At 38.4% G+C, this 24,080-nt stretch overlaps 1 protein-coding gene across 3 annotated transcripts in view; it reads left to right on the top strand.

The window, feature by feature from the left end:
* The window catches only part of tbcd (tubulin folding cofactor D), a 36,851-nt gene extending 13,343 nt beyond the window's left edge, over positions 1-23,508 (top strand). Inside the window, exons 14-40 of one of the 3 annotated variants that reach the window (XM_057345121.1) lie at positions 27-183; positions 3,542-3,599; positions 3,894-3,923; positions 4,015-4,100; positions 5,509-5,589; positions 5,684-5,757; positions 5,851-5,968; positions 6,057-6,117; positions 6,203-6,225; positions 6,325-6,356; positions 7,357-7,419; positions 7,514-7,590; positions 8,077-8,158; positions 8,867-8,985; positions 9,251-9,342; positions 9,515-9,655; positions 10,322-10,405; positions 10,491-10,649; positions 12,362-12,500; positions 14,760-14,881; positions 15,367-15,444; positions 15,642-15,731; positions 15,838-15,925; positions 16,020-16,132; positions 16,221-16,305; positions 22,310-22,352; positions 22,457-23,508. In XM_057345121.1, the coding sequence (XP_057201104.1) occupies positions 27-183; positions 3,542-3,599; positions 3,894-3,923; positions 4,015-4,100; positions 5,509-5,589; positions 5,684-5,757; positions 5,851-5,968; positions 6,057-6,117; positions 6,203-6,225; positions 6,325-6,356; positions 7,357-7,419; positions 7,514-7,590; positions 8,077-8,158; positions 8,867-8,985; positions 9,251-9,342; positions 9,515-9,655; positions 10,322-10,405; positions 10,491-10,649; positions 12,362-12,500; positions 14,760-14,881; positions 15,367-15,444; positions 15,642-15,731; positions 15,838-15,925; positions 16,020-16,132; positions 16,221-16,305; positions 22,310-22,345 (2,288 nt within the window). In that variant the 3' untranslated portion in view covers positions 22,346-22,352; positions 22,457-23,508. Of the gene's footprint in view, positions 1-26; positions 184-3,541; positions 3,600-3,893; positions 3,924-4,014; positions 4,101-5,508; positions 5,590-5,683; positions 5,758-5,850; positions 5,969-6,056; positions 6,118-6,202; positions 6,226-6,324; positions 6,357-7,356; positions 7,420-7,513; positions 7,591-8,076; positions 8,159-8,866; positions 8,986-9,250; positions 9,343-9,514; positions 9,656-10,321; positions 10,406-10,490; positions 10,650-12,361; positions 12,501-14,759; positions 14,882-15,366; positions 15,445-15,641; positions 15,732-15,837; positions 15,926-16,019; positions 16,133-16,220; positions 16,306-16,631; positions 16,787-22,309; positions 22,353-22,456 lie in introns of those variants that run through there. The other 2 variants (XM_057345123.1, XM_057345122.1) reach the window with 2 other exon arrangements.
* The last annotated feature ends 572 nt before the right edge of the window (positions 23,509-24,080 follow it).

The raw sequence follows: 24,080 nt of genomic DNA, 5'->3' as shown, positions 1-24,080 counted from the left end.
TAATGTTTTATGTTTCGGTCCAACAGTGGTGCCGCTGATTGTAAAGGCTCTGACGTATGATGAGAAAAGGGGAGCCTGCAGCCTGGGCTCGAACGTCCGTGATGCAGCCTGTTATGTGTGCTGGGCTTTCGCTCGTGCCTACGACCCAACTGAACTTGAGCCTTACGTCAACCAGATAGCCAGGTAAGATCCCAAAGCACCAACTGCACTTTACATAATACACCCTATTTATGTAATTTATCAAATCTGCATTCATTATTTTTCATGGAAAAACAGTAGATAAAAATCCATACACTGTTATATTTACATTAAGTAAGGACCTGATCTTTATCTAAAGACTAAAGTAGAGATTTTTGACTTTGCACAGTAGCAAGTATTCCAAAGGCAGGAACCCCTCACATTTTCTATATAAATTGTATTTGTTAGCACTATTATAGACACAGAGTTTGCTTGACTCTGTTATTTGTCGTTTTAAGTAGTCCTGCTCAATATATTTCTTGAAACATGAATATATGAAAATGTATCTCATCCCTGAATGGAAAGTGGCTCCTGTACGCCACTCTTTATATAAGAGTGTGATGTGACCATTCTTAAATCTTTGAGAATGTGTTTTTGGAAGCCCTTCAGGAGGAAAGCCATTTCCACCAAAACCATTTACGGTAAGAGCTGATTTGACGGGTGAACGTGACAGTTCAACTTGGGTGGCTCTGACATTACGGTTATGCTCCCTCTCCAACAAAAATATAGTTTAGGTGAGGAATCTCATTTGCCAGACTGGCAGCCCACATATACTGATCAGGTTTTTATTTTGAAATCCTAGTCTTTAATTCCTAATAATTGAACAATAATCGTCCTTGCTCTTTGTGATCATTTCATCTAAACGAGCTGCACCATGTTCTTTTTATGCACTGTGGGGACATTTTTTTCTTGTGTAACAATGGCCTGAGTGCAGTATAAAGGAGGGACGTTAGTTCTTGTATCATAAATCTCTTAAAAATGTTCGACATAACAGCCTTTTCTCATACCTGTTCACCCGGCTGGAGGTATTTACTGCCTTAAAACCAGTTTATACACCTCTCCCAGCTCACAACCTCTCCCTGCTGAGAAGTACACTTCAGTCTATTGAGCTACGTTTCTGCTGGTACATTAAAGCTCTTGGTGTTGTATGAGGTGCAGACACTAGAAACAGGCTTTTGTAATGTACATTTACACTGCAGCCCTATAAACATGATGAAAGATGATTTTAGGCGTGCATTTACTCAGACGAATGGTGCAAAGGACGTACTTTCCTTAAAAGGTGACACAACTGTTTTTAGAAGGAAAATTGGTTTCAATTGCAGCTAGAGCTGGTTATGACATGGTGTAAAAGTGGAAGCAGATTTTAATGGCTATGCATACAAATAGTTACAACCTTAATAAAACATTAATAGAACAATACATATTAATGAGATGACATTATAAATAATACATTTTTAAAATTCTAAAGAATTCTTTGAAGGCGATAGAAGGACCGAAGAGTCCAAAACATAACTGTATTTATCTCTTGATTGCACTTAATAAAAAAGGATTTTTGGAGAAGTTATGATTTTTAAGACATATTTGGCATGCATGAAAACATTAAAATATTGGCATGTATGATATTATTATAACAATAATTTATCATCCAACATAATCGTTAACATTGTGAGTTTCGGCATTGTTTTACTTTTATTTTTTTGCATTTGTATTAAGAGGTAAAGCTGAACGATCTCAATAAAAAAAGTATGTATTCTATCATTCTTTTGGCAGTTCTGCTTTTCTGTTGGTTATTTTGTATGATGTAGTGGTGAATCAGCCCGGGAAAAACATTTCATCAGCAGAAAATATTTGTTCTTCTTAGGTTCAACAGTAAGGCCTTAAGTCGTCATCCAAATGTAATGATATTACACTGAATGACAGCTGAAAGATGTTGCGCTTGCCCCCCCTCCCTGTTTAGGGCAAGTGTGAACCTGCGTGTACAGTAACTGACGGTGCGCTTTGCACCTTGACTGCGTCGGCCCTCCCTGCAACTTCCCTCCTCCCAAACCCCACGCCGCTGCCAGGTTTCGGCTGTTGTCGTGGGTTTCGGTCGCCATTTGGCAAACAGGCTTTAGGCCTGTCGAGTCCTGTTTTAATTTCATCAGCAGTCAAAGGTTTCGCACAGAAACTGTGTCATTGCTTGAAACTACAGCATTGTTTTTTTTGTGCCATGCTGGAGAGTTTTTTTTTAATCACATTTGGACTAAAACAAATAAACAGATATAAATAATTAAAGATCATTTTACATGCAGTTCACAGTGTATTTTAGTGGTGGCAGGTGACAAAACGGAGCATGTGATCAGAATCTTGCTGCTAGCCACACACGCCTCGAAAGATAAAACGACAGGATTTTTTGTGTCTTTAAAAGTGCTTGTTTTACTTAAAACTGTTCTGCTGTGGGTGTAAAAACTACAACTATACCTAATTCACTTTTCTATATTTGAAGAAATAAATGAAAACCCTGTTTTTAGTTACTCACTTATTATCCATGTTGACTTTTGTCTCACTTGTACTTGCGTCATATTAGTATACCTTCATGCCTCCATTTTAAAGCCTGAAGTCGGATTCCCAGTGCATTCAAATTGCGCAGAAAAAAAAGATAGTACGTTATCTAAAATGCCACAGAAAAAATATTTATAGTGACATAAAGGAGCATTAAATGCTCACAGATATTTTGTTTTGTCATTGCTACAGTGCACAAATAAGACACATGACATGATATGACATGATGTAGAAGATCATCATCGTGATCATTATTTGTTATATTGTGCTCATAACGTTATCTTAAAAAAACGGTGTCCCGTTCAATGCACACGCATTCGTTCCATGTCCGTTTTACGTTGCTCCAGGCCACTATCAGTTGTTCATCGAAACCAGTGTGGCAGTGTTAAGCCTGTAGGGGCGCGTGTGTGTGTGTGTTTGTGTACTTCATTCTCTCAGGCTGTGAGTGATGGTGGGAATACCTCGCGGGCACGTTCACACAGAAATAAAGTGGGAAATCGGAGTGAAACAGGCTGATGGGGGTGCTGAAATAATAGGACGCACTTGTTTTTAGGATTATGTCTCATAACAGGCAGAGGAGGTGGTGGGGGGGGTGTTTGCAGGAATAGAGAATGTGTGTCACCTGAGGCTGTAAAACTAATGAAATCAATGTTAGTGAAATGTCACATGCATAACAATGTAATGTATACTGTATGTGTAATAAACAGTAGTAGCAGCAGTCCTAACGGGTGTCACTTTATGTGTATACATATATATATTTTTAGATCAGTACAGAATTTTTTTATTCTGAATTTATTTGGATTATATTTACTGAGAATGATGTATTACAGTAAGAAACTACTGTTGTTATTGTTTTGAAAGAAAGAAAGATAGAAAATAGTTACAAATACAAATCACACAATTGGGCCCGTTTATGCTGTACATAATCTCCAATATATCTTATCGCCGGTCATGCATATTCCTGTTTTCTTAACTTTCACAGTGCGCTGGTCATCACAACTCTGTTTGACAGGAACATCACCTGCAGAAAGGCCGCCTCTGTGAGTTTATCCCAAACGACTCTCCAAGGCTGAGACGTGTCATTTCCACACTACTAGTGTAATAAATGTTTAATACGGGTTTCCTGATGGTCCCAATTCACGCCATTGGTTGTCGTTTTGTCTTGATGGGGAAATAAATGGTGTGGTGCTTTCTGCATCTAATTTCGGGATAGGAGGAAGTATTTTAACATCGAGTAAATGACGCCCCTCAGCTTTAATTGCATTTATCGTTACTGCAAAATACAAAATAAATGTCAGGAAATATAATATCAGCTTGGTGTTCTCTGTTTTTAGGCCGCTTTCCAGGAGAATGTGGGCAGACAGGTAAAAAGAAAGCCAATGCACACAAACATATTTTTTTAAAAACCATTTATTGCCTTGTTCTCTATTGCTCTGAGATGTCCCATCTCCACAGGGCACTTTTCCCCACGGCATAGACATTGTCACAGCGGCGGACTACTTCACTGTTGGTAACCTGAATAACTGCTACCTGACTATCAGGTGAGGAATAATGTGTGACTGACAGCAGTTTCTGCATATTTAAACAATCCCCATTATGGTTGAGTCTACACAGTATGTACGCGACAAAGTACAGACCATACGGTACACCCCAATTCTTGTGAACAGATGTACGTTTTAGGTATGTTTTGAGTGCGTCACTGAACGGAGCAGCGGTTATGCCGTTTGTATCTTCAAAAAGGGCTCACCCTCCAGAAAAATGTCACCATTTCACTGTGGCATCTCAGCATTGAAAAAGAGCAATGTGAAAAATTCTAGCCTAAGGGAGCAAAGTGCCAAACTGGATGCTAACTTTCAGCCTGCAGGTGAAAATGCTCTGGTGATTGTTGTCTACTCGTGGCTCAAGGGTCAGAAACATGAAACGCTGGTTGTGTTGTTACAGTTGGTGATGTATGGAATCACCAACTAATGATTATTGTAATATTGAGTATTTCTTTAATTAACTGGGATAAAGACCAGGTTTTTTTAGACCACTTTGGATAACGCTGGTTCAAAGCTGGTCCAAAAGAACTTCCTGTTTCAGTTCTTTAACACTGCACAAACGTTTGAACAAAATACAATCAACAGAACATTTGTAACCAAATTAAAACGTTAAACAAATCTATTTTAAGAGTCAGTCATATATGTGAGATTTAAAAGAATACAAATAATAAATAAATAAAAACAGGAAGTGCTTCTGACTAGTGTTTACATCTTGCGAAGTGGTCTATATAAATAATAAATAATATAACATAAATAAATGAATATATAATAAATAATGTTATAATAAATAATTGTACAATAAATAATCCGTAATATAACAAAATGAAGAGTTTGGTTCCAAAATGAGAACTCCATTTTTTTTTAAATCATGTTTTTTATTATGTCATCATGTTTTTATAGTGTTAGTTTGCTGTATTTTTTTGTTATTATGGCATAAATCAAAACAAACCAACTGCAGTTTGATTGATATTAATTGGAATGCACAATAAAACATCATGATTTTTGATTTTTTTTTTTAAACAGAGTATCTCATTTTGGAACCAAACTCTTCAAATAATATTAAATTAGTAAAATGATTTTTGTAAATAAAACAAAACTGATATATATTGTCTATGTATCGTTATTATATGCATTACAGTATGTGCTAAAAAGGTTTAAAATTGAGATGTTACATTAATTCTGAATTTATAAGTGGTTTTTGAATTTAAACCTAAATTTGACCTCCTATTTTAAAAAACAAATATTTACCTAAATTATTATTTTAGTCACAAATGTTGCACTTGTTTACTGTTACTTGTTTGGATAATGATTATATGAGCTTGGTAGTATTTATCAGAGGTGGACTTCTTCATGTAAAACCACATTATTGTTATAGTAAATAAACTTGTTATCCCCCTAAAAATTTCAGCGTCTACGTTGCTGGTTTTGAGGAATACACCAAACCACTCATTGATCACTTGGTGACTATGAAAGTCAATCACTGGGATGGGTAAGAATTTGCGAGCTTTCATCCGTTACCTGTTTTTTTATTGGCTTTGTCCACAGCGTGGCATCTAACTGAATCTTTATTTTTTATTTCTCAGGGTTATAAGAGAGCTGGCCACTAAAGCATTACACAATCTAACTCTCAGGGCTCCTGACTACATGGCCAACAGCGGTAAGAACGGCTTCATATGTTGGCAAACCTTAAAAGACGGAACATTTAGCAAAATCTGCACTATAACCCATCATGCTTTGTATTTGGTTTCAGTTTTACCCCAGCTGTTGCCCATGGCGACGGGAATGGACCTACACACCCGTCACGGCGCTATACTGGCCTGCGCTGAGATTACTCATGCTCTATACAAGCTTGCCACCCAGGACAACAGGTCACTCACCCTTTCTGTTACCCCGTCAGACCTGAATTAGAAAGTCTTCCCTAATGCCTTTGTTTGTTTGTTTGTTTGTTTGTTTTAGGTCAGTGACTGACTTCCTGTCCTCTGACACCATTGAAGGCCTTAAGGGCATTCATCAGAAGGTCTGTCGTGTTTCTATAAATGTCCGAAATGTAAAACAAAGGCTGTATGTTGAAACTAACTCTTTGTATGTCCATTCACTTGCAGCTCTCTGACAGAAGACAGTACAGGTAAGCACTCGCCTCATAAACTGGCAGGTAATTGACATCAAAGCCTTTAAGAGGGACTAATTTGTCTGTAGTTTGTGACTGAACTTCTTTTCACCCCAGGGGATTTGGTGGAGAGCTCATGAGACCAGCTGGTAAATAGACCAAATGATTAACAGTTATTCTGTGGCACTGACGACACTTTTATGCTTAAATGATAAGATCGTTTTTAATAAAGTGTTTTAATGATTGAAAGATGATGATTACTGTACTGATCTTTAGTGTAACTCACTGACAAAACACTCAGAACACCACAGCTTTCTTATTTATTTATGTTGTGCTTTTGCTGATTTAAGAAGTTACACTTACGGTTACATTTTTTATTCCTAATTTTATATTTGTACATTTTAAAGAGTTCCCCATTTTCAGTGACATACCTGTACAATTTATATTCATTTACATACAAAGGTTTCAATTGAACCTCGAATGTTGTCAGTTCTTTAACAAATTGTATGCACATCAAAAATGATATTGAAAACTATTGTTTGGGAATGAATCTGATACTGGAATTTTAGGTTCATTTTGTACATTTTGTTCAAAATGTTGTGATGCGATCGTATCATGAACCTGGTATTGTGTATCGATTTGGGAATGTGTCATTACATTTCTACTTAAAGGGTCAGTTCACCCAAAAACGAAAATTCTGTCATCAGTTACTCACCCTCGAGTTGTTCCAAATCTGTATACATTTCTTGGTTGTGATGAACACAGAGAAAGATATTTGGAAGAATGCTTGTAGACCGAACAGTTCTCAACCCCCATTGACTAGCATAGTAGGAATATTGCTTGATAAATTTCTTTGTTCTGTTGAACACAAAAGAAGTTATGATGAAGAATGTAGGACAGTAAACAATTATGGGGCTCTTTTGACTACCATTGTCATTTTTCCTGCTACAAGCATTCTTCCAAATATCTTTCTCTGTGTTCATCAGAACAAAGACATTTGTACAGATTCGGAACGACTCGAAGGCGAGTAAATGATGACAGAATTTTCATTTTTCGGTGAACTGTCCCATTACGTCAACTTTAGATTTCAAATAAAATATCAGTTGACCAAGCAAGCAATTTATTGGATTTGCCATCGTCTCTTTGCAGTGTGTGCTCTCATTGAAAAGCTGTCTCTCTCTAAAATGCCTTTTAAAGATGATCCAGTTATCAGTGAGTCGTTCACACTATCACAAATGTGTCAAAGATTGGTTGATGGATTTTTAATTTGAGTCTAGATTAACATGTATAATGATTTGTTTTGCAGCTGGTTGGCAGTGGTTGATAGATGACAGCCTAAAGAACCTTCAAATGTTCTCCACTGGGGCCAGACAGGGTGTACAGGTACAACATCTTCACCTAAAGGTCTTAAAGTGATACTTCGCCCAAAAATGAAAATCATCATTTACTCTCCTTCGAGTTGTTCCGAATCTGTACAAATGTCTTTGTTCTGATGAACACAGAGAAAGATATTTGGAAGAATGCTTGTAACCAAACAGTTCTTGCCCCCCATTGACTCCCATAGTAGGAAAAATTACTTTATCATTTTGAAGAATGTAGGACAGCAAACAGTTCTGGGGCACTTTTGACTACCATTGTCTTTTTTCCTACTATGGGAGTCAATGGGGGGCAAAATCTGTTCGGTTATAAGCATATCTTTCATTCATCATTCCAAATTTATACAGATTTGGAACAACTGGAAGGTGAGTAAATGATGACAGAATTTTAATATTTTTGGGTGAAGTGTCCCTTTAATGTGCTGTACTGTCTGTGTTTACTAAAGGAACGTTTCAGTACCTGATAACATATGTGTGTGTGTGTTTTGTAAAGGATGCTGCAGTTTCAGCGTTGGCAGCGTTGTGTCGGCAGTATTATCAGATTGAGATCGGGGTGGCTGATGTGAAAATGCAAGGTACAGGAAAAAAGAGTCGCTCTGCGGTGCGTTTCCCGAACAACGACACAACTCGCTGGTTAACCACCATAGTACGATGCATCCGTGGGAAAATGAACGATGTAGTTACGACTGTTTCCCTAAACCGAAGTAACTCTGTCGGAGATCCATTGTTTGAACCAAGTTGGTTCGTCTAGTTGATGATGCCACACAGGTGGTGGAGTAATGACGTCTACTAATAAATACGTTCAGATCGAATTAATGTCAAATTCTTGCTGTAAATAACACACATTGGTTTAAGGACCACTTTTGTTATCCTATTTTTGTTATCTGTTGTTTTATTTCACGATATTGAATTCTGTCCTCCTACGTCATTCTGCCCTGGGATTCCCCAGGGTCATAGAGCAAAAACAACTTTTCAAAAAACAGCGCTTCTATTTTCCTTACAAACAAAAATGATGGATATAGAATAGACCGCACGTTGCTTGCTTACTTTGATCATGTTGCTTGCTTGATGCATGTAAGTCTACATGTCCTAATATTAAGGAACGATGCGTCTAACCACAGCTCTAGACCTGTAGTTCCAACCACGCAGCTTTGTTGCTGCTTGCGATTGATCGTTGGAAAGATGGTTTTGGGAAACACACCCCTGGTTGACTCACCATATTACACTTTACCTTTATGGGTGCATGTATGTGCGTACAAACGTGTGTGTGTTTTGTCATACAGAAGAGCTGGTTGGCCAATATCTGTCTGCTCTGGGGAGTCCTGTGGTTCTGACCCGCTGTGGATGTGCTCTCGCTCTGGGCGCACTGCCTCCTTTTATGATCCACGGCAAACTGCAGCAGGTAGCACCGCTCGACACCCTCTGACTAACACCGTGCTCTTGTTCAGCTCAAGTCAACGTTTTTCATTGATCTTCCATTGCATGCACACAAAACCACCGAGACATTTATCAAAATATCTTCTTTTGTGTTCCAAAGTCATATACAGGTTTAGACCGACATAAGGGTGCAACAATAATGACAAAATGTCTGTATAAGGGAGAACTATCCCTTTAAGGAACCATATAAAGTCTGCACTTGTCATTCAGAGTCTGTGCGCGTTTCCTAGATCCTTCATGGGCTCCAGGCCGTTTGTCGAGTGGCACCGAAACAGGAGAGTCTCACAGAAGCCAGGAGGGATGCCGCCACAGCCATGTCTCAGTGAGTAACACCTCGTCTCCTCTGCGCTTGAAGAACCAGTCTTGGCGTGAGCCAACTCGGTCGACGCCTGCTCTTTCCTGCAGGACCTGAAATTCACGACTTGTCTCACGCCACCGCTGTGTCCCGTCTTGCATTGCGTGTCCATGAGTCCTGCGCTTTCTCGCCCTCGCAGGGTGTGCGTAGCCGTAGGAGTGCGCGCGCGAGGCAGCCCGGACCGCGTGCTTTGCGAGGACAACGTAAGGGCCGTGTATGAAGCCTTGCTGGGCTGCATGAACGACTACAGCACGGACAGCCGAGGCGATGTTGGGGTCTGGTGAGTGCGCACGTATTTTTGAGAGATGCGTGCTGGGGTCGGAGGGTACGGTTGCCATACAAAACCCTTTGACGGCAGCATTGGAAATAGTTCTTTTATGGTGTTATTTGGTCTGCCATCATTCAAACAAGTTTTTTCAGCAATATTATACAATTATTGAATATACTGCGAATTGCACATGTGGTTTTCTGCATTTTAAACTATACAGCTATGACATCATGGCATGTAATGTGCTTGTGTTACTGACAGGATATTGGATGTTTGGGTAGCGCAGTTCACTTTTGACATTTTTGTTCCTGCTTTGAAGAACTTTGCTAGACATTTAGACACATATCAGTAAGATATTATTCTTAAGTATTATAACAACTCTAGTGTCTTGTGCAGAAGAAAATGCTGTTAAGTATTGGTTTCACACATATTCCCTGGGGCCAGGCTTACCTACGCTTAGCTTAAAGAATGCCACCAGGCCTGCCTGCCACAGCCCTGCAGCCAAACCCTTGTTGCCCCACAAGAGATGCATTCCTCACCTAAGTGTGCTCAGAAAAGCCCTTGGGCCCTCCAGGCAGACCTTCCAGCACCACACCACGCTGGAAACCCCAACAACCAACATATGTAGTTGATGTACATTGTTGGAGTCATGTTTTCTTAGTCTTCGTTTTGTTTTAGGGTGAGAGCAGCTGCAATGAGCAGTATCATGGACGTGACCCTGATGGTCGTGGCATCTGCGCCAGAGCTCCTCTCCTCTGACCTGTGAGACGTTCGCCATCTTTCAAAAAATCCAGTCCCGTTTCCCTACACCACACGGGTTGATCTGTATCGTTCTCTTTTGTCGTAGCGTTCAGCGCATGATGTGCTGCTTCGCCCAGCAGGCCGCTGAGAAAATAGACCGTTACAGAGCGCACGCCGGCACCATTTTCCTGCGGTTACTTCACAGCTTGGAGCCCGCAGTACCTTACATTCCCCATCGGGAGGAGCTACTGAGCATCTTCCCTCCGTGAGTTCCCCTCAACTGTCATCAGAATACATTACCATGGACCAATTCACTGTTTTTAAAACTAAACGACCTATTGCACGTTTAAAATCGTGTGCATTTTTACATCCCTATAAAAATTGCATCAGTGTTGGGAAAAGTTACATTAAAAAGTACAATTTGTACAATTTAGCGTTACTCACTAAAACGTAACTCATTGTTTTTTTGTCTTACTTTTTCTCATCTGAGAGATGCTTTACTCTTTTCCAGGCCTGTTTTTGAAGTTCTTTTTTTAACTAGTGAAATACGACTCTGAAATGCAATTAACAACATTAATAACATAAACCTTTAGTTTCTTTTTTTAAACACATTAGCGCTGTGCATGCCAAACAAAAGATCTCTTAACATTATGGGTTATATCACCTACCGTACCACTTTTTAGCTTCTTCCTTCTGTTCCTTTTTCCCTGGGTAGGCTGTGGCCTAGAGATTGCAATTTAGAACGTTATTAAAAAATACATTTATGTAAATGTAGGCTTCTTAAAGTCATTCTGAAACTGATAATAAATAATGTCTTAAACTAACACAGATAAATACAACTTGGTGATGATGGCTAAATAAGTACTAAATTTTCATGTAGAATATTAATTTAGAACTTATAAATTGTAATACAAATTACATAATGTTACTTATATTGTCAGGGAGTCCTGTACCACGTTTGAAAAACATTGGCTTAGCAAATGCATCTTAATACACAAAAATAGAGACGGGCGAAACAACTACATATAATAAAGTTATAATTCATTTTTTTTTACAACAAGTCTTTAGGCCACTGTTTTTTGTATTTTAGGCAAATAATATTGTTTGTTATTGTTTTGTTACATTGTTTATTATTATCTTAACAACCACACTGCCAAAGAGTCATTCATGCTCTGATCTGTAGTTACTGTCTTATTATTACAAATGCCACATTTAAATTATGAAAGACCTGTAATGATTTTTTGTCTAGATGCACCGATATATCGGCCAATAATCGGTATCAATCGATAAAATCTATTAAAAATAATAAAAAAACAGCCGATGATCAGGTCCAATATACCCTGTCAATCAAAAGAGGACAAGAAAATGCAATGAATTTGTGCTCTGTTTGTAGAAACTGTTAAGAAACATCACCAGTTTGATGTTTAATAATAATAGTTGTTACATGAATTAATAACGTTCAGAAAGTTAAGAAACATTTTAATGAAATCTTCAGAATCGGTATTGGCAGATATCACTGAATATTCGGCTATCGGTATCGGTGGAGTCATTTAGTATCGATGCATCTGTACATTCTTGCTTATAAATATACTTGAAAGCCTGACTAATGAAAGGTCTAATGTTTAATAAATGTAGGAAAACCCTTCAGACGTTTTAGGGCTTGTGTGCAGTTTAGAGGCAGGCGTGATGTTGGTTGTTAGGTGTTTTTTTTTTTTTGTCCACTTTTTGTGTGTGCCCAGATATTTCGACCTGGTAGTATGCCTCATGGCGCCTCATAGTCACACACCGTCTGTGAATGCGTCAAACATTAACAAGGCTTAAATGATCTCATTCATTATTTCAGGGAGGTGCATAAAAAGTTCTGGAAAGCCCATATTTTTTGTAATGGCTTACAATTGTGATCGTAGTTGTCTAAAAGTGCCACCCCAGATGCTTGATCCATGCTCATCTCTCACCCCGGGTGTTTCTGTACCACAGAGAGATGGGAAACTCCCTCAACTGGAACGCAGCATCACAGGCTTATCCTCACATCACTCAGCTGCTGGGGCTACATCAGTACCAGTACCACACGCTGCTGGGCCTCACCGTATCTGTGGGCGGTCTCACTGAATCTACAGTAGGTTACTTTACATTAATCACGGCAAAGAAGCAAAAACGTGATGCCATCTTAGTTCTGCGTGAGCCACCGTAGTGCTTTGTAAGGGAGGGGTGGAGTGAGCCGTTGGTTGCAATTCGCCACCTCACCTCTAGATGCCGCTAAATTTCATACACCGGACCTTTAAATGGATAGTTCACCCAAAAATAAAAATTGTGTCATTTATTCACCATGTCGAACAAAACCTGTATATGACTCTTTCTTTTATGGAACACAAAATATAATTTTCCATACAATGGAAGTCAATGGGGGGCAGTGATTTTTGGTTACCAATGTTCTTCAAAATATCTTCTTTGGTGCAGAAGAAAGTAATACTCTTTTGAAATAACATAATAGTAAATAATCAAAGAATTTTCATTTTTGGGCTAACTATTTAGCTAACTATTAGTAATTTCATATTTTAGCAGTTTAATATCTAATAATTTAATAATGTTCATTTTGTGTCATTAATAATTTTGAAGCAATATTGCATTAAAATCTTTTTTATGCCATTTTCTTGTGATATAAAACTTGAATGTTTTTAGAGATTTCATTTAAAATCTACTTTTTGAGAATAATAATATGCAATAAAATGCATTGCGAGGCAGGGTCTAATACATTTTGACAAGTGTCTGTGTAATAAGAAGGATGGTTGTAAGCTGGGTGTTGATGCAAAAGAAACCCCTTCAGGGTAAAAGGAGACAAGATTGCTGGTGAGGTCACAGGAATGGACCAATTAACAAAAACGGCATTGGGATGAATAACAGAACGTGACCAGCAGGCGGCGCTGTTGACACTCTTTCTCTAGAGAGTTTGTGACTGTGGTCAGGAGTGAATTGTCTCAGGGACATTGAGACTCTCAGGCCGTGTATTTTTTACTTTGCATTACTTCATGTCAGCTTTGCAAGAATTGCAACATAAAAGTGGTCCATTGTTTTGGGTGCTCAAAATAATAAGTGGGTGTTGAAATGTCTTGCTGTTTCTTGAAAATGTCTTACATGTGTTAAAAATTTGCCACAATCTCAAGGCTTTGCCCATCCTGGCCCCAGAGTGCACAGGGTTTGTGTAAACTGCTTGGAAGCAGAACCACAGATTTTTTTCTCTCTTTTTATATTATACTATGCTGTGTGACATGTTTCGTTTTCTGTTTGCTCCTGATTTTATTATTTTTAGGGTGCCGTGTAACCCTTCCAAAGCCCTTCCAAATGCCATGCTTGAGTCTTGTTGAAGAGAAGTGTGTTAGTCATTTTTAAGCAATCTGACTCGTGACAAAATAAAAACGGGGGAAATCTGACAGGCACGGTTCTGTTTCTTTCCTACTTTATTTTCTCTTTTGCTGAATTGCAGTTGTATTGAGTTTCATTTTCAAGACACGGAGCGTTGGAGGCTTAGCTGTAGTGGCTGATGTGACCAATTTTTTTCTTTGTTATTATTTATAGCCATCAGTTTTTGTTGATGATGAAAAATAAGGTAAAGGCCTTTAATGGGCGCTCTGAGTGCAGTAAATGTCAACTCATCTGCCAACTGGACCTATAAACAACTTCCCCATTACACCATGAAGAGTCTCTCTCTTTCGCTCTCTCTTTCACCTTCAGCCTGAAAAAGTATGATCTCTCTCCAAGCCAAAACTAGTCTATAAATGATTGGTTCTCACAGACTAAACGGTGAATGATAGCGAGCTGTGAACTGGGTTTCTCTATATGATGCTCAGCTCCCTCTTGGAAGCATAGCATAGCAAAACAGATTTTCAGGCTCATGTGGTACTTTATCATTCTCTGTCTGACCTCTCACATACACATACACATACACGCATTAGCACAGTTCTGTTTGGGAGAGGTTTGTAGTAAATGTGATTGGTGTTGGGTGAAAGTGCTGCTTTCTTTGCTGATTGTTTCCTGTTTTCACTCTGAAACTACAGGAAGAGGAACTTACACATCATTTATGTTCTTAAGTACCATGACCTCACTAATTCATACTGCATATGAAGAGATAGGAGCAATAAAAACATCAAGCAGTGATAAGAACATTTGAACCCTGTCTGTGAAATCCAGGCCAAAGTCTTATAATCTAATTAAGTTTGATTTATTTCTTTCCCCTAAAATTGTAGTGTTTAACGTGGTCTTATTTGTTCTACATTAAACATAGAATGTTTTCTTTTCTTTTGACAGAATGTTATGCGGGGTGATTTTATGTAGAAAAGTGTATAAAAATCTCAATGTTTTTTTGAATCTGTGTCCACAGGTGCGTTTCTCGTCTCAGTCTTTATTTGAGTTTCTGAAGTCCATTCAGCAGGATGCAGCAGCTCTCCAGCAGTTTGGAGACACTGTGTTAGCAATCTTCAGAGATCACCTGCGCAACGACAGGTACACAACACACCTGCTCTGACGTGCACATGCAACTGGCATGGACGTAAACGGTTTTTATGAATCGCCATTATTAAAAAATAAGGAAAAAGTTAAGAGACAATTTTCGTTTAACCAGCATTTCTAGGTGTATTGGGTTTTCTAGGTGTATATGTTTTTTTATGTGAATATTTATAAATATGCAAATATTTCAGTGACATCTTATGTAGTTTCTGAAAGGCAGAACTAAAAAATGTTTTTTTTTCCGTTTAGTTAAATAAATTGTAATAAAACTGTAATATAATGTAAATAAATCATAATTAATAAAACAATATAATATATAATATAATAATTATTATTAATAAAATATCTTTAAATAAATAACAAAGGGTTTTTATAAATGAAATGGCTATGCAAACTTGTTCACTCAACCCTACATGTTAATAATGTATCTTACGGTTGTCATGGTTAGTTTATTGGTGTGTCTGGTCTGACTCCGCCCACAGGGTGTCCGTCCCTTTACTGAAGATGGTGGATCAGCTCCTGGCTAACGGCTGCTTTGACCTCTTCATCAGTGAGGAGAGGTGAGCGTGGGAAAGCCCAGCATCCATTACAGCCTCCCTTGGCTCAGAGACGCAAACCACCCAGAGCTCGACAGGAGAGATGATATCATGACACAGATCAGAATCACACAGAGAACCGAAGATGAACCGAGCCAAAGTGTGTGTAAACGGGAAGATGTGCGTGTTGGTTTGATCTCATGTCTTCTTTCTTTCTTCAGTCATCCATTTTCTGTGGAGCTGCTGTCACTCTGTAAGGAGGAAATCAAGAGGTCCAAAGAAGTCCAGAAGTTGTTGTCGTGTATAGCCGTGTAAGTCTAGTTTGTTTCATTTCCCAACGTTTGTTTCTTTGGGAAAATGTGCACCGGAGATCCTCAAGATCCTCTCTCTCTGATTGGCTCCCTCTCTCACCCTCAGGTTCTGTGGAATGGTCCAGTTTCAGGGTGACATGAGGAAGAAGGTCTTAGTGCAGTTGTTGATGTTGCTCTGTCACCCCTTTCCTGTGGTGAGCATCTGTCACCCGACTCAACATTTACAGATCGGATGTTATTCTGCCTCATTTCTTAGACATTTCTGTCTGTCTTCTCTTGCATCCAAAGATCAGGAAAGCGACAGCCAGCCAAGTATATGAGATGCTCTTGACCTACGATGATGTCATAGGCGATGAGCAAGTGCTGGCTGATGTCATGGCTTCGCTCAGTGACACCAATTGGTGAGCGTCGACTCTTCTTGGCATTTAGGAGAATTACAAAGGTGCACAGCTCATTGACAGATGACATCTTTACTGTTTCACCTCGCAGGGAAAGTGACATCGCCACAGTGCGCGCCCACAGGAATCAGCTGTGTGATTGGCTGGGAGTGCCAAGGCCTACGCTGGTGGTCAAGGTAACAGGTTTAAGCCATTAAACGGTTGTGGTTTTGTGGGAGAGTGTGTTGCAGTGTGGTGTCAGCTGCGTCCTGCAGCATCTGAGATCCAGATGCAGCTGCTCATCTGTTAGTGGGTGGAAAAGGTGTCTTTAATGCTTTGTTAATCCTAATTAAGCCCAGAGACAATGACATTATGCCTGCAGGACGATTTCTCACGTTATCTGTGAATGAAAATGGGCTTTTTCCATTGATTTGACAAAGAAGTGGTGCGAGTAGGACTTTGTCGGTATTAATGCTTTGGACATACTTGACGTAGTTTTCTGTTTGTTGTGTCTGTGTTTCAGAGTTCACCCCAATAGCTCAGTTCGTTCTCAAGCAAACAGAAGCACCACCAGATGCTCTCTGTACCGTGTTGTGTTATGGACACCAGTCTGCAGAATGTGTCCTCAACTGTCAGCTAATAACTTGTGACCTTCCATCATTAAATTCTTTAATAATCCACCAGTCACTGTTATTGACAGCATTTTTATTACTGTACTTGATTTTTCCTAAAACAAGCGGTGTGCACACAAGTCATAGCATACATTTCTTGAAGAAACCCTGTCTAGCACAGTTTAACCCTTTCACTCACAGAGGTCACTACAGTTTCTTGATTTGCACATCATCCACTATCACAACTCTTCTGATGTCTACTCAAGCTTCTAATAAAAACTAGGGCTGTTCATTTTTTCAAATTAACGCGTGAAAAATATTTAACGCAATTAACGCAGCATCCGTTTATTTTGTCATCCTTTGACTAGCGTTACATTATGTAATCACGCTCTTATTCGTGTACAGGCTTTTAAACCACTTAAGCGCGATTTGAAACAGTTGCTTTGACGCGTTCAATGAAGATAGACAGCTTCTAAACTGTGGGACACGGCAAAACGCAACGCGAGGTCCAGTCCAGTCACGGGCTGAAGGCTGCGTCGGTGAATCTCTGTCAGACAGCGCATCCGTGTTAAGTTCTCTTTCGTGCTTGAATGGATAAAACCACACAAGATTATGTCAGAAAGCCCGTTTTGTCTAGCATTTTCTTAAGCACAGACTTCAAAGTGTAAAATAAAATCTTAAATGAATGCAAAGTGTTGTGAAAATGGGAGTGCGGTGACGGTCAGATCTGCGTACTGAGACAGCTCTTAAAGGGGCCACGTTCTTAAATGTGCTGCTGTGACTCCTGTCACTAATGTTAATCAAAGAACAAAATAAAAGAAGAAATCAATGTGATTTGTAGCTTTAATGAGAATTATTCTGCATTTAATTAATTAATTTAGCATTAAAGACTGTAAAGTGTTTGAGAACTTCCTTCAATTTCTGTATATTTCCTACATGAGCTCTCAATTATACTGTTGAATGGCTATAATTAATGTTAAAATAATCAATTTAATAGAGACATCAGTTACAGTACTAATATCACAACGTTTGCTTGCATAAAATGACGCTGTTAAAGAAATATGTTGTTTCTACATCAATTTGAAGATTAAATGTGAAATTATTCAAGTATATTTTAAAATATTATTGTTATGTGTGATTAATCATAATTATTCACAGAAAAATGTGTGATTAATCCGATTAATTTTTTGCACTAATAAAAACAGAAAAATATGTGTGAAAACAAAAGTTCAAAATCTGTTTTTCATGCACAGAACACATCCGGAGATTGTCATAATTCATGCATAAAAGGTTTAAGTTCTGCTTATGTTTTTTAATTTAACTATTCATTTAATTTCGATTTGGTTTCATTTTTGTGTTCATGTTCATATCTTCAAACTGACTGTAGTTTTCGGGAGAACATAATTGCACGGGGAACAACATTTACTATCCCACTTCATTCCCCACTGACTGTGCACTACAGATTTTTGCACAAGCAACTTTAAGCAATGAAACCCAATCTAATCTGCTTCATTATACTCTAGGGAAAGCATTAACATTTACAGGAGTGGAAGGCCTGGCAGTGGACACACTTAGCTTGGTCTGGTCATTTCAGTCCTGGCGACGTGTAACCGAGTGTCTGGCTGTGGGGAGAGAGGATGTCTGCCGCTCTCTCACACTCTGCTCCACTCACACCGGCTCTCAAAATACACAACAGTACTCCTGACTAAAACAAAGGTTTGATTGTTGAGTTGGAGACTGGTGGATGGGGTCTCATTATTGTAGAGAGGTGCAGTAGATGAAGTTTAGACGACAGCCCCTTAAAGCATGCCATCAGAATTTGGACATCACGTTGTGTTTAGGAGTCGGTTAGGTTAGCTGGCATGTTCAATAAGAAATCAAAAAATGATCATATTTGGAGATGCAGTACATTCTGAGGTGAAGGATTCTTCTATGGGGTAATCGTGGTTCCTGGAAAAAAACACCTGACGTTTTCAAGTTGGTAAAACCTTCTTAATGGGACAGTTCACCCAAATATGAAAATTCTGTCATCATTTACTCGCCTTCAAATTGTTCCAAATCTGTATAAATGTCTTTGTTTTGTTGAACACAGAGAAAGATATTTGGAAGAATGCTTGTAACCAAACAGTGCTTGGACCCTGTTAACTACCATAGTAGGAAAAAATGACTTTATAATTTTTTGTTATGTTGAACATAAAAGAAGATATTTCGAAGAATGTAAGACAGGAAATAGTTCTGGGGCACCATTGTAATTTTTGAAACTATGGTAGTCAATGGCGTCCAAGAACTGTTTGGTTACAAGCATTTGTCCAAATATCTTTCTCTGTGTTCACCAGAACAAAGACATTTAAACCGATTTGGAAGAGTAATTTGTGACAGAATTTTCATTTTTGGGTGATTTAAGCTTTCAAACAATAATGTAAAATATGAAGGTATCTCTGTGATGGGATTATAAATGCCAGTTAAGCCGATTAAGTTCATAAATGACACATGTGCACAGAGAGGTACTATGACCAGTTATAAAGAGCCTTTGTTGGTACTGCCCTCCTAAAATAAAGGGAAATTGAGTTTAATGAGATTGTCGGGGTGGAGAGCAGGGACACAATCACATCCTTAATGTGTCTCTAGATTACATCCATTACATGCACAAAAAATGTACACCGTGTCCTTATAACGCCATATGACAAACATTTTATTATGGGCTACAATGGCACACACATTGAAACCAGTCGACGGACATAATGTTAATAAACGAGATTTGCAAGGAACAAATAGCTTTTATCATTTCTTAATACATCGCATCTGTTTTGAATTTTGTATTGGGCACTACTGCTTTTTAATAAATGGTGTTTATTAAATAGCTTCTGTGCCGGCGGTCTCCGCGCACCTTACCCAAACCTTGGATGTTTAGTTAGTATGAGATTTCAGCCTCTCCTCTAACCTTTTGTAATTCGAATTTAATTAATTTTGGAAGGAGAGATGGAAAGTTCTGTTAGTAATTCTTGTGTTTTTATCTGGCTGGATTACCCAAATGCCGAGGGGCTCTGCTACAGTGCCGAGAGTCAAGAAGAATGCTAATAATTCTGAAAGGCTTACAGTTGGCCCGACAGTAGTCATGGCAATGCTTCACGTACAATGGAGGTCTTTTAAAGAGACCGATGACGGGAGGGGGGGGGTCTCGTCCACTCAGCTGTGCTGTGATATGGCGAAAAGGCAGATTGGGCTCTCTCCTGAGCTGTTTGTTATGGGATTAGGTGCCGCCCATAGTGATCTACACCATTACAGGCTCTCTTTTAATGACGCTTTAATAAAGTACAAACTATAAACCCTCTGTCTTTACAAGAGGGGAATTTAACCAGTTAAGTTTGCTTAAATGTCTCAAGATGCTCTGTCTCTTCACTGAAATGAGTTTTGCTTTGGCATACAGAAAAAAATCGAATGTGAGGAGTGGATGTGATTTGCCAGCTAGGCCGCTGTTCTCATCATAAGAATAAAATTAGTTGAGTAATGTAAACACATTTTTATCCAGAAAAACTGCAGCACCACATTCACTTTTTCTTGTTTTGAGGACAATCTGGACCTCTGCAATATGTGGCATGAAGCGCTTATTGCATCGTCTTTGCGTGTACACTACAGATGAACTGTAGCTGTCATCTCTGCACTAGGGAGAGGGCTCAGTTGTCACAGCAAACAAAGGCCACTACAATCACAAAGATGTGTAGAGATTTCTTCTGTACTCTAGCAGACCTTGTGATTTTGATTATTATCCATTTCCATTCAATTTTCTTTTTGTGGAGAACAATGTGTCGTCTTGTCACAGGAGCATTTGTGGTTTGTGTCTCAGAACCAGTATTCCAAGAAGCGGCCTTGATAAAACCATAAAGGACAAGAAGAGCACGTCTAATTGAGTTTCATTATCTCACTTATATATACAATTACATCTGTAAACACACCTTACCCTGGTAGGAGGGATGGGCTGTAAGAACAAAATAATATTATGTAATGCCTATGGCAGCATGTGATAGAAGTAGTTTAGTTTTAGAAATAGGAAATCATTGAGTTCTGCAGAAACCACTTTTTTCTGCAGAAAGTTGTTGATTGTTTTGTTGTTGACGCTTCATGCTTCAGATTCTTAAAGAAAAACTGACACCATTCCAGCTCTAGTTCCAGTTTAAGGTTTAAAATACTTTTTAGAAAAGGATACTTTTCAGAAGATGTAATATTTAAAGAAAAATGTATACAAAAATTAAGAGACCGTTTCAAAATGATTTGAAGTCTTTCTGAATTTCAGGTAAAATTATCATTTTTGTTTCATTTTGTGAACTGCTAACACTATTTCTGACGAATTTCAAATGAAAAAATATTGTTACTATTTGTATTTATTTGCAGAAAATGAAAACTGGAGAAACAGGTGATGCTCTGTATTTTTTCAGACTTTAAATACTGCTTAGACTAAGTTCATTTTCACTTTTAAGCAATACAACAGTCATATGTCTACATTTAGGAAAAGTTCTCAAATGTATTTTTTTATGTGATAACTGTGATAAAAAATCAAGGTTTTCATGTGTCTCGTCAATGCTGTTCGATGTCTTAAGGCTACGTTCAGACTGCCACTTCAAATCCGATTTTTCCGATTGAAATCCGATCATATTTTTTACAAGTGTGAACAGCAAAAAAAATCACATTGATATCCTAGTAAAATCGCATTTCTGGAAATCCGTTTCAGTCTGACCGCTCAGATCGGATTTGAGTAGCTTTTGTCTTAATTTACGTCCTCGCGCCACGTGAAATGCCACGTTGAAACGTAAGCACGTCAGACGTCTTTGCGGCCGCTATGTTGTTGTCTGTGTGCTGGAGGAGACGCGAGCACTGAATAGTACAGCACCGTCATTGCCATAGAAACCAAATCAGATATTGCAAAAAATGAGAGCGCACCACGGGACACTCAAATCGGATCTGAACAGTTGCTATACACAAGTGTGGACAATCCATCATTTAAATTAGATTTCAATCGGATATGCACAAAAATCGGATTTGAGGTGACTGTCTGAACAAAGCCTTTGTCACTCCTGAGTTTTGATTTTGTTCAACTTCAACAGACACCGGACTGGAACGACCACAATACATCTAGAAATGTGCAATGGTCTCTTAATTTTTTTCTGCGGCTGTATATCAAACCTTTTAAAGCATAATATACATATTACACATAGTGCTTAAAAACTGAACTGCTCCCATTATCTCCTATTGCTCCCATAATCAATAAAGGGTTTAAGGGCCTGAACTGTGATTTTCAGTTATGTGTTTATTTTAGGCACCAAGGTTATACAACAAATCTTTACCACTGTTGTGATATAGACCACCAAACCCTAGTGGCCACCAACCAGCTAAAGCAAAGAACCGTGTGTGTCACTGTTTCTACCAAGGTGAACACTTAACTAAATCTAAACAAGACTGCAAGACAACATGCAAAAACAGTATTCACCACATGTTCCCATTTTGTGGCTTGCATGTGTAATGATTTTCCAGTACATACCCAAGCGATGACTTTAAACGGAACATTAATTTGTAATTTTCCTGTTTATTTCTCCAGCTTCTAACAAGAACTGTCTCTACTGTCTCTCATTAAATAGAAGGTTTGGAAAGTTCTTCATAAATTCATCCCTGCTGGACACAGCTCTAGGTATGTGGAGGCCTTTGTGTGATTGGTATAAATATTGAGGTGTTTAATTGTGTCCAGGTGGTGCCCTGAAGCTCTTAACACCCGGTGGGAGGGAAATGACACCCTGAACTCATTACTACTTCGCTCAATCTTAATGATGATTAGCAGGATTTCGTGAAGAGAGAACCTGTGGAGGGTCGGCAGATATTGGATCTTAAATCATGTTAAAGATGCAGCGTGTCCTTTTTTCAAAGTTTCCATCTCAGCTTGAACTCTGAAAAGTGTAAAAACTTCAACTGTATGTGGTGCTTACGGATCATTGTTTGTTTGTTTGTTTGTTTGTTTGAGTAACCTGATACAGCAACACGTTTGGGGTGGGACTTTGTTTTGTTTAACCAAAAACAGGAAACCTGTTCGAGAAAAGTCATTAATTCCATTTGTTGATGCTAATGCAAAATAAACGAAACACTTCATGTTAAAAGTAGCTGCTTTGTGTGAAGGGATTGTTTGTATGTGGCAAGGGTACACCGTATGTTGGTGGGGACCAGTCCAAACAAATATAAATGTCATGTTAAATGTAAAACTACAATAGAAGCCATTATGTAGTGATTATGTCTATAGAAAGTCAATATAAAAATTGTGTTTGTGTGTGTGTGTGTACCCACGCTTTAAAACGTTGCTGTGGTTTTGCAGCAGCTTTGCCAGCAACTTACTGTAGATTTAATTTACAGTTTTGTTTTAATATAAACTTACCTAGTTCTTATATTTTCTTTCATAAAAAAGACACTTTTTCACTTTTGTTGTTATGTAAATTTAGCGTAATTTAAGAAGTTTCTTTACTTGAAAACAAAACAAAATGCTCAGGAAGAATGTCATTTTTTGCAGTGTAGTGCCAGTAATGAGAGCAGTCTTGCTTCTTTCTCATTTCGAATCTCAAAAGTCAAAGTGTTATAATTTTGATTAAAGTAAAGCTTAACTCAAATTAAAAACAGTACTAATAGGAAAATATTTAGTAGTAATCAAATCTACAGTAAGTTATTGGCAAACCTGCTGCAAAATTACAGCAAAGTTGTACAGTGCAATAAACTATATTTTGGGGTAAACCTCCCTTTGGGCACACCCTCCTTTGTGAAAGCACTAAATAAATATAGTAAATTAAATTAAATAGTTTTTATCATTGACTTTTATTGGTTTTGTCCGTACAACAGAAGTGAATGGGTGCCGCTGTTGTTGGCAACATTCTTTAAAAAATCTTCTTTTGTGTTTTGCGGACGAACGAAAGTCATACAGGTTTGAAATGATAAGAGGATGAGCAAAAGATGACAGGATTTTCATTTTTGGGTGAACTATCACTTTAAATAAACACTTTGTGTGTTGGTGGGCTCATCTAAGGTTTTAAAGTATTGCCTTGGCTCAGCTCATCATTTTGATCAAATACAGCAGTTGTCTCCTCTCTTAACTCAAAGAAAACCCAATAAAAGAGACAAAAAACAGTATTATCTCATGAAGAGGAAGACACCACTTTATTAAAGAGATCAGTTGTTCCAAAACATGAAAAGCTATCTGAGACAACTGTGAGAGAACTGTGATTTCATAACACCGCTCTTGTAAAACTAATGGGCTATTGTTTGTTTTGAGATAGGGATTTCTGTTTCAAAAAGAATCGGGCTGTAAGATCTCATGCCCTGTGTAGTGGGACGAG

The sequence above is a fragment of the Triplophysa rosa genome, linkage group LG11 (assembly GCF_024868665.1).
Source record: "Triplophysa rosa linkage group LG11, Trosa_1v2, whole genome shotgun sequence".
Lineage (NCBI taxonomy): Eukaryota > Metazoa > Chordata > Actinopteri > Cypriniformes > Nemacheilidae > Triplophysa > Triplophysa rosa.
The sequence above is the reverse complement of the archived record's forward strand: the minus strand, read 5'-3'. Positions and strand labels throughout refer to the sequence as shown.